The sequence below is a fragment of the Podarcis cretensis genome, assembly GCF_951804945.1.
Source record: "Podarcis cretensis genome assembly, chromosome: 9".
NCBI lineage: Eukaryota > Metazoa > Chordata > Lepidosauria > Squamata > Lacertidae > Podarcis > Podarcis cretensis.
Window position 1 is genome coordinate 52,375,239 of NC_137178.1, and position 11,234 is coordinate 52,386,472.

Sequence of the window (11,234 nt, forward strand, 5' to 3'; positions counted from 1 at the left end):
CCTAGTTGTCGAACATTTCGGAAGTCGAACAGTCTTCCAGAACGGATTACGTTCAACAACCGAGGTACCACTGTATTTACACTACTGGTGCATCTCAACATTTTTTATCTGTTACTTAAGCAGTTTCTTCATATAAAAAGCTATATTGCATTCACTCAAAAGTAAACATAATTTGTTCCTATTTTGAAAGAATGGACAGTTGGCCTAGGACATGAACCCATCTGTCCATCTAGAACATCTAGGCTAATATTGTCAAGGAACTGGGATGGAAGGGAGGAATAAGCATGTTTTCTCTACTTCCTTCCAATCTTCCAGGTTGCTACCACATGGTTTTTTTAGATTTTTATATTGCTGAAGCTCCCTTTCAGTGAGTGATTCTTACATTGGCTTGAGGTAATATAAGAAGGTAATTCAGAGGGAACAACCCAGCTGGGTGTTACAGCCTTTTGTGACCCTTATAACATGCTATATGTTTTAACTTTGAGAGAAAGAAGTGGAAAGGATCAAAACAGCTGGTGTGGAAGATATCTAAGGAGAAGATAGCAAATACCTTTAATTTAATTTGTAATATTAATGTATTGGGTTAAAAATATATATAACTTTTTTTACTTCCTTGAAGTTTGGGTTTGAGAAATTTTATATGAAAATTGTTAAGGCCAATGGCAATAACAGTAACATTGCTGCTGGTAATTAATAAAGTGCTCTACATGCGGTTGGTTACCCTTGAAAAGTGTTCTGAAACTGCAACTGCTGCAAAATGCTGCAGCCAGGTTGCTGACAGGTGCTCGATATTTTGATTCTGTCATGCCAGTTTTGTGTGATCTGTACACTGTTTACTGGTGTGTTTCTGGCCCCAATTCAAGGTGCTGGTGTTGACCTTTTGGGCACTGATTACCTTGAGAACTGCCTTTTTCTGCACATTTCTTCCCGACATTGCCAGTCATTTATGCGAAGCCCTACTCTACATCCTTCGATCCTAGGAAGCAGGACTAGCAGTAAATACGATTTGGGCCTTTTCTCTCCTGTACATGTCGAATGCCAGCTTAGATGTGTTAGGTCCACACTATATTGTATTTGTGGCTGGTAAAAATATTAATTAATTTAAAAGATTGTTCTCTCTTTCCTGGTTTATCTTTGTCTTAATTTTAGTGGGATTTTAATTCTTGTTATTCTTTTTATTTATTTTTACATTACACCAGTATTTATTTTACTGGGGATTTTATATATTTTGTTCTTTATTTGGAAATTAAGTGAGGTATAATTTTTTTTTAGAGTTATACAATCAACAACTCTGTTCAGCAACATTTGGTGGTGATGGTACTGTGAGCTCCTACCAATAGTCCATAATGCCATATCTCCCCTATATATTCAGTGAGAAGTGTGCCTTGGGTCTTCATTCTTACGGTTTTATTACCGATATGATATTTCCACCATGATCACTCTCTAGTTGAAATGCCACTGCAGAATGATGGCATTTCAGGAATTGGCTGGCTATAACAGTCTATTTGTGGCAGAGCAATTGGGTTATCTGGGAAAGATTTACCATCGGCTGAACAATATGGCTTCATATGAGATATTAATGGCCTAAATATTAACTTGGAATTGAGGTAGGAATTGATTAGTTTGATTATTTAATTTCTATGCTGCTTAATATACTAAAAATATCTCTTAGGTGACATGCAGAAAACTGAAGCAACAACAGACAACTTAAAATATTTCAAAAATACACAGTTACGTACAAAAATGTTACATTAATGCAAATATATACATACAGTGGAACCTTGGTTCTCGAACTTAATCCATTCCGGAAGTCCATTTGACTCCTGAAATGTTCGGAAATCAAGACACGGCTTCTGATTGGCACAGGCGCCCTGGAAACAATAGCCGACAGCTGCATTGGACGCTCAGCTTCCGAAAAACGTTCGGAAAACAGAACACTTGCTTCTGGGTTTTCAGCGTTCGGGAGCCGATTTCTTTGTCATCTAAGCCATTTGGGAACCAAGGTTCCACTGTATATAAATCAATATCAGTTCATTTGCCTTTTAACTCACCCTTCCTCTCAGCGTCTGGGTTCTCACCCAGGGTCTAAACAAACACTCAATTCACCCACAACAAGAAGAGCTCATGGAAATAGCACCCTAATCTTTCACTCTAGACTTGCTTTTTATGGGCAGGCCCAAGGCCCACTTCCTCAGGCTGCACACAGCGGTGTCCCATTGAGCTGCACTCTCTACACCAATTTCTAGGTACAGCAGATTTGTTGGGTTCCCCAGGGGGGTCTAGAGGATGGGAAGAGGGAGTCCCTCCACTCACAGCTCTTTCTTCACACTATGAAAAATAAAAGAGCCACTGCTATTCTTAACATAAACATGAATGATACTTAACTATAACAGACAAAAGTGAATGTTGCTTTACAGAGAAGGAAAAAGGTAACAGAAGGTAACAGAAGGGAAAAGTAAAGAAATTCAGAAGCAAACTTATTACAATTGTCTTGTAGGTTCATGCATGCACATCATTTTTCTTTGCCCCCGCCCTGGGAGTGCCAAGCATCACTTGCTGTACCTGTAGTTACTACCTGCTGTCTACTACGGACGATGTTTTTGATATACAAAGGAATATTGGTAACATGCCTAGGCCCACACATATTTTAGGCAAGGATAAGGTCAGTCTTTTGTCATGGTTGCATGATAAAATTATGGAAAAGGTGTCATGCTGACAGCATGATATATATTAGAAATTATTTTTAAAGGCTTTTCAGATTTATCCTGAAATGTTCTGTATGCTACATAAGGAGCAGTAAGTGCCTGTGCTCAGTGGAGCCTGTGATACAGCAGTAAATCTTATATCTTAGTTCAGTCATGCAGCCACACGTCTGGTCCAGGGCAACCCTGTTCCTGAGTGCACCAGTCTGGAATGGAAAGGTGCTACATTTCACCTGCAATAGGGATATATTGTTTGCTTCACTTGAACAACAATTGACAATATCTGCACCTTGACATGGGCTCAGTATTAAGGACTTATTAAATCTTGCGTAAAGTATTGAAATTATTAATTATAACATATACTAATATTCAGTGTTGAAGAATTTTGATCATGAGTTCAGAGTTCATAACATGGCTTGGCTTAGCACATCACAAGAGTTAAAAAGACAGAGGATGCGAAAAGCAACTGTGAGCTCTTCTCCAGGAGTCTGCATGTTTACACAGCTCTGATAAGCTATAATTTGACTTTCTGTGATGTGGAAGCATCTGAACCCAGAATTTTGGTTGTCAGTCAACAACAAACTTGGCTGGAGTCTGACTAGAGATCCTGGTTTTTTTTAAGAAGGAAACAAACCATAATCGGACATCACACTAAGCTGTTCTTTTTTACCCACTGATGTCAAGGCAAGAGAGAAGCAGGAGTGATTGGGCTTGTGCACAGTATGGTTTATTAAACTAGGGTCCTTGGCTTACTGTTAAAATGCAAAAGTAGGAATTTCTTTATATAACCTTCTGTGTTACCTTTTCTTGCAGGCAAGTAGACGGATATATGTACAACTGTTATATGTGTGTTTGTTTCCCCCCCTTCTCTCTCTAGTACTCGTGAGAGCTTAGCTTCCAACACGTCAAGCATTGTTGAAAGCAACAGGCGCCAGAACCCAGCTCTCAGTCCTGCACATGGTGGTGCAGGTCCAGTGTTCAGCTTCCGCGCAACTGCTGACCCGCCAACAAGCGAAACTGAAAAACTGCAGAAACCTGCTAATTGCCTGCAAGCTTCTGTTACAAGTGTTTGATAGTGCTTCTGCCTCAGATCTTCTGTCTCATCCTATACAGCAAAGTTTACGACGCTGGGACTGATGTTTACGTCTTTTGGAGGGGGGAAAAACCAGGCATCTCAACCGCACAGTTTTTGTGTCTACCTAAACTGTGTTGCTACATAGGCTAGGGACAACAAAGAAATCTTTATTTCAAGGTATTGCTTTTCACATTTTGCGGCTCTGTAGCAAGAGAATAGCAGTAGGGATAATATGTACACTTTTGCTTCACTTAATCGTAACTGAGCACATATATGAAAGTCTAGACACTGTAAGTGTAATCTGCATTTTCAATGTCATGCAGTTGCCAACTTCATTTTAAAATGCCACAGATATGTGATGCCCCCTACCACTGGTTAAACTATTTGCCACAGAGATGGTTCTTTTCCTTTATAAACTGAGCCTTTGTTGAAAGTAAACAGCTAAGGGTCACCTTGAGGGAAAACAATGCGAAATGAGTCTAGGAAAGACCTCAGCTCTACCTGTGAATTATTTATACATCTGTCATTTTCACTGTGAGTCTTCATGACATGATCTTGCAAGAATCCATAGCAAAAGTAAGTCAAAAGAGGTCGTGTTTTTGGGAAGAGGTGGGGAATAATGGAGATGTTATCTATTTTTACTTTGATTTTTTTAAAGTATGAGATGTTTCCCTAAAACTTATTTCTTAATTTCCCCTAGTTGAAAGCAGGGATATAAGACTTTGAATTGAAGGTGAGGAAGAAACTTAACTTTGATTGAGGCACATCACTAAGTGATAGAAGAGGTAACAGGTGTTTTTTGTTTTTAAAAATATAAAAGGCAAGTAAAGTGATCACTTTTTTAATGTGTCACTCCAGTTGTTACCCCAAATTATTAATATTATTATTATTATCAAAGTAATTTGGAAGAAGAAGAAGAAGAAGAAGAAGAAGAAGAAGAAGAAGAAGAAGAAGAAGAAAGTTCTTTGTGATACAAATGATGAATTATGGCCTGAAGGGTTGATTTCTTTCTATGGAAGGACATATTATATTTTTATTTTATGTAGCTTTTAGAGTGCCTAAATTAGGCTATTGAAACTAGCATACACTGTAGAGAAAAGATTTAGAGACTAATAAACTTCAGGCCTTTTATTGAATTACATTTCTTTGTGAGTAAACATTGTATGGAAATACTTAGTTTAAAAATAATCATGAGTTTTAAATGTGTCCAGGTGGATTGCTGATGAAGAGAGAGATTATTTGTTTGATCTGAGAAAATGAGATATTCATTGATGTACTCAAAAGCTTGCTAAGTTTTTCATCAACAAAGGTTAGTTCAATAAAAGACATCGCGTTACCTCTTTTGTGAGTCTCACAAAGTTGATAGCAGAAGTTCTGTATCCACAGGTTTATTATATCTAATGTGTATGTCCTGAAATTGCTAATCCAAAGTAATCTATTTTTTAAGAAAAGTATTCTAGATTAATGTTTAGAGAGACCTGCAATTTCAAGAGTAAACTTGAAAAGCATAAAGGGCCAAATTCTGCTGTCTGTTATTTATGCAACCCAGTACTGCATAAATTTTGTTTTCAAACAATCATAATGGTGGTACAAGTAGAATAATAAAATACAATAAGAAAGATCAGAAGCAGTGTAAATTGTTGTATGGATTAACATTTACACTTATCTGTCTTTTGTTGATACCCAGGTGATATAACCAAGCATACCATTAAAGACGGTATTTTCATCAGGTACTGGTGATGATTTGTATAACCTGTTCAAGCTTCACTTGTGTTCTGTGTTGTCTTCTGAAAGTGCACTCTTACCTTAAACAGTTTTAAACAGCTTTCAGGTGCTATTAAATAGCTTTACAAACACTGGGCACAATTGGTTTCAGTTTACACCAGGGTAAATCAGTCCATTGCAAATCCAGGGCACCCTGGTACATATGCAGGGACTCAGATGTGTGTTTAGTATTGAACAAACTGGAGCTCTTCCTTTAACTTTAGTGTTAGGAAATGCTCCATACATGAAATCCCATTGTGCACACTGAGCCTTCTGGGTCCTGTGAAGCTTTGAGTTGTAGCCCTGCTATCTGGAACAACCAGTGAAGGATCAGGCCTAGATACTTGCTTTATTATCATGTATACATTCTATTTGCTACAAGTAGTGAGATGGCTCAGTGCATATAATGGAGATTATTATGCTGCTTGGTTGGTTAGTTACTTGGCCTCCTGCCTTATAAATACCTTTGAAGCTATGGTATAATAACCTAGAAATGCATTGCCTGACAAATCTCATTCCTTACATAGGTAACTCTGGGAATATTTAATACATGCAGATTCCAGAGTTATTAGGTTTTGGGCAGGAAATTGCTATAACACTATACAGTAGCAATGTGTGGGGTGGTTTTTTGGAGATATGCTCTGATATTTATAGTATGCATCAATTCACTACAATTGCTGGAATGATATCAGAATTCATAACTGAAAGTAAAAATTAAAATGTCGTATAAAAATGTGAATGAGGAAGATATTACCATGTATGGGAAATATGCTTCCATTAGTTAAGATTATTGAAATGGATACATTAAGCAGTTATACAAAAGACATCATTCCAGTGTTTTAACAATAAATTCTCCCTTGGTTGACATTTAAAGGTCCCCAAAGACGAGCTTTTAAAAAGGTCCTGTTAATACTGGCATGGCTATTGGCCAATAATATGTTTGTGGCATTTTATTAGCGTTAATGTGACTCTCGGAACATGTTATATAAATGAAACGTACATAAAGAAACATTCTTAATGTGCATTCTTTTCAAAAAGAAATATAAAGAAAGTCCATTTTGAGATTATAGACATATACTCACAGGAGTGGAGCTTGAGTGTTTTTGTCACTGTTATCCTGTGATGAAATCATGATCATGGTTGATCATCTATCATCCTTCTAATGTATCAACTTAAAGGTTTACAGAACCAGAATGCGTTGAATCTCTATGTTGTGTTCAACTTTAAAGGGTCAACACAAATCTGTCGGCATTTTGCACACTTGATATGTATTATTATAATACAACATGTTACTTTTATGGTAAAATTCTTTTTTACACATATAACTACCTCCATGAATTTGATGAAATGCAGCAACATGTCTTTTTTTTAAAAGGGTATTGTTAAGAGCGACGTTTAAAACTTTATGAAGAAATAGGCCATGACGTTCTCTTGTGTGTCGGTGCTTGCATATGAAGTCATTTTTCATTGCCATGATTTCCTGTTACTGTATTCAATTGGCTTTTGGCTTTAGTAGTACAAGATTTTATACAAGGGTCATAGAATCTTTTAGATAAACAAAGGGGAGGGGGGCTCAAATTTGTCCTTTGTCTTTCCATTTCTGCTGAAGTTTCTACCTGGTAGAAAGTCTAGTGTTGCTTGTACTTTAGAAGCCTGTTAAATATATACAGTATATGGAATATGATTGGCAGTTTGGGGCTTAGCAGAAGACACACCGGGTATTTTACTGCCTCCATTTAAACTCTTTGGGCCCTATTCTGCCTTCATTTATGGCAACATATCATGCCAGAGTTTAGCTTAAATCTTTGCATTATCTGCCTCCCAAGTGGGCCACTGGCGTAATACGCTCTCAGTTTTCTCAATCATGCACATCTTGGGGGTTGAATACTATAGAGCCCAATATTTTTCACAATGAGATAAATAGTCTGAGATCCTGATATTAGTGTTAATAATAACAGAACCACCAAATAAGCCGTAGGAGTGTTTTTCCTTTAAACATACAGTAAAAAGAGCGAGGAACAGTTAAGAAAGTATCTTCAGAAGCATCCTTTGCGAGGGTGGGGGTGACAGAAATAAGCGCATTGAATGACAGCTGCCCTTCAAGGCTATGGTTTCTCTATAAATGTGCTAGGTATATTTTTAGGGTGTTGTTCAGCTAAATCCATGCCATTATCACTCACACAGAAATACAAAACAAGATTGGAGGAGCATATTGTTAGAACCTTTTAACTAGTTAAAATAATACTGGCTTTATTGTAGTCAGGGCTGTGAATGTTCTGTACCTGAAAAAAAACCACCCAATTCTACAGCAAAGTAATCCAGATTCTGTACCAAGAAGAGCCATCTCCTGAGAAATAAATATGTTTTCCCTGCATCAGCTACCTATAGAAGAAGGAGAGGGAGGGAAACACACATAGGATTGAAGCCACAAACATCCCAACCACTGGTAGTCGTGTGCAGAGCCATTCTAAAAAATTTTAGATTTCCCCTTGTATATTTTTGAGCCTCTGTTTGTAGAGATTCGTGGGATGCTGACTCTCATGCAGGACCCAGATTCCAGTCCACACATGTGTGGTACTGTCATGGACACACAGAATAAATATAGTCCTGATTGTAATAGGCAGATTAGCATAAATAGCTGTGTGGTTTAAAAGCATTCTTGCCTTCAGTAAATCACCAGCCATATTTGTCAATTGGAAGAAGTAGCAATTATTTCCCTCACCACTTTCCGGGGGGGGGGGGGGAGTTTTGTTATAAAGAGCAGTTCATAAAAGATTGGCAATGCGCTGCTACTGTACTTTTTCCTGAAAATCTCAAGCATTTTGCAAACTTAACTAGTAGAAATAAACTCCATTGCAGTCAAATGACTTGTTTCCAAGTCAATGTAGCCAGGTTCCAAATCCTCTCAAATACAGGGTTTCCCTCATTCTACTTGTTTGACTGCCTAGTAACAATGAACATTTGTTTAATATTTAAAATAAGTTCAGCGTTAACATTACGAAGTTAGTTTTTAAGCTGTCTAAGAAAAGAAACCGTTTTGGAGCCTTAAAGTGGCCCTTACTACAGTGCCAAAATATTTTAACTTCCAGCAACATAGTCATTCTCACTAGTGAAAAAGAACTAAAATTACTACACACGAGAGAAATACTATAATACTTATTTTGAACAAGCCTTTTCCAAATGTGAAATCGCTGAGTTCAGTAAATTAGCGACTGCTGTAGTTTATATTCCTCTCTGCTCCTCCATAGAATATTTCCAACTAATTTCATTAACTTAAATAAATCACTTTTAAGTTATAACCCTACAGATAATCATCCCAATCTAGTTCATTTGATTTATACCCCTCTGCTTCCAAAATGTAATACTCCTCTTTACCCATTAGACAATCAAGGCATACTTTCTGTTGCCTAACAGGTGACCATTGCAGCATCACTTTGAGAGAGAGCACACACAGAAACCAGTTGCTAAGTGCAGGTTTGTCCTCTCTTGCAGCTGTCTTTCAAGCTTTCTCTGCTGGGTTTGGGCAATGGGATGAAATAAAAGTATAATGAGATGTCACAGCCATGCTAGTCTTTTGCAGCATAAGTGAAGAGTGTTCTGGTACCTTAAAAACTAATAAATGTATTGTGGCATCAGCTTTCGTGGCCCACAGTCCACTTCATGCACATTCCACAGAGCAGCTGTTAGTATTTAAGGAGCCACAACACTGGTTTTTTCATTCTAGTTCCACCTTCGCTTTCATTCATGTGAAATTAGCAGAAAATACTTAAGCCTCTGTGTTTTAAATTCATTTCAATATTTCAGTTTTAAGAACATGTCATGAAAATGGTCCCAGATCAGCCCAACGGGGTGTGTGCATAGAGGTGTTTTGTGACATGGATTCACAAAATATAGCATGAGAGGGATTGATTATCTGTTAAACTAAATATGTTGTACAGCAGGCCTGTCGCTTACAATATTACAGTCTGCCTTGGATCTGCAAGGACATGGGGCTCAAATCTAAAGTGCCTGATAGGCTCAATACATGACTGCTGGTCCATCATTGTTCTGTTGGGGGTGAGTTAGATGGCTTGTTCTATAGTATGGCCACAGCCTAAGTGGGACTATGATGGAAGCATTTGTAAGTATCCCATAGTTCATAGAAAATATGGTGACAGTTCCAGCATCATATGACTGAGAGGCAGAGGCCGTGTTAACCACTTTAGAAAAGTTTAAAATAACAGTAGCCTATGCAGCATATACAGTTAGTGGACAAGAATAGTTAATGATATGAGAGAAGTTGTTTTGGTCCACCTAACAGTGGCAGAAGCAAAGTACTTCTGTTGGGAGATGGTTCCCAGGTCACAGTTTATCATAGAGCCATTGTGTATCATATTCTGCAACTGCCAGACTCCTATCATGCCAAGTATATGATGCACAAACACAAACTCACCAGAGTGCCTCCACTTTGAGTTGTTCTGCATCATAAAAGTACCCTAAGAAACATTAAGCAAACTGTTCTTTTCTCATTGACAAACTCTCACACACACCCCTTGATGCTATTCCATAATGATTCACAACAATACTGTGATTAGAGGTTATAGACAGTTTAAAATACATCAGACACCCACCTGTGAGCATGAAAGATAGGGCCCGTTGAATAATTGGCACAGATGTTAACTTCTGTATGAACAGGAGACTTAGATTTAAAGGGATCATAATTCTGCAGGTAACCTGTGAGTGACTGAATGTGGTTGTTGCTTTAGGTTTAAATGAGTTAATAAATGCAAGTGGGACTTACTGTATGCTAGAAGGGAGTTTTGCAACCAAGACTGCCTTGTATAAATGTGTTTGCACTGAAAAAAAAATTAAAATTACTTGGTCTCTGGTTGCTGTAAAGGTCATCCGAACTGGATGTTCTGTTTATATTGTATAGTATTTCATATGAAATAATACAGTTCATGAAATGTCTTCCCTTAACGTTACTGATTTATAACAGCACATTTGTGACATGGTTTTTATTGTGTCAGTGTACCATATTGTAAATGATGATAACTTGTCATGCTTAGTATAATAACTTAAAAGAAAAAAAAGGACAGGGATTTTTGTAAGTCTATATTTGAAAGTCCCTCCATATGGTAATATTGTGTTCATGTTGTTTATGTAGTGTTGTGTGAAATATCCATTTTGGATTGTGTTACTTTTTAAAATATTAAATAACATTTGGTTATATGTTACGTTTTCAAGTCTTTTTTATTTTGTTTTGCAAATGCCACTGATGTGAGGAAAATGTGTATGCTAGTTGCGTTTTGTGTTTTCAGTCCATTTTATCATGTTCATGTTATACTTTTTCTGTGTTAGAAACTAAAATGATTTTTGAGCATATGAAGCTGCCTTATAACATCCAATCACTGAGCCATCCAAACATCCACAAGTATGCTGGGGGATAGTTGAGGCTTGTGGGGGAAGATCACCTCCATAGAGTTTTGTTTTTACTTCTGCAAACCTTGGTGTCCCGTCCCCCCCACCATGCTGATACCTCACTTTTGTTTCTTCTTGGACCCATTTTGACTCCCATGTAGCTAGTACTCATCAACAGAGTTCATCATTAGAAGGAGTGATTAGTTAAATTTTGCTTACTACCACACACCCTGAGAAGGCTAATCAAATCATAGTTGGATAATACCTCAAAGGTCAGTTAGTCCAATCTCCTG

At 37.5% G+C, this 11,234-nt stretch overlaps 1 protein-coding gene across 5 annotated transcripts in view; it reads left to right on the forward strand.

Annotated features, from left to right (window-relative positions):
* The window catches only part of STOX2 (storkhead box 2), a 136,924-nt gene extending 127,660 nt beyond the window's left edge, over nucleotides 1-9,264 (forward strand). For 4 of the 5 annotated variants that reach the window (XM_079989903.1, XM_079989904.1, XM_079989906.1 and 1 more), the window contains exon 4: nucleotides 3,580-9,264. In XM_079989903.1, coding sequence (XP_079846029.1) covers nucleotides 3,580-3,775 — 196 coding nt within the window. In that variant the 3' untranslated portion in view covers nucleotides 3,776-9,264. The remainder of the gene's footprint in view (nucleotides 1-3,579) is intronic. The other variant, XR_013842207.1, reaches the window with a different exon arrangement.
* The last annotated feature ends 1,970 nt before the right edge of the window (nucleotides 9,265-11,234 follow it).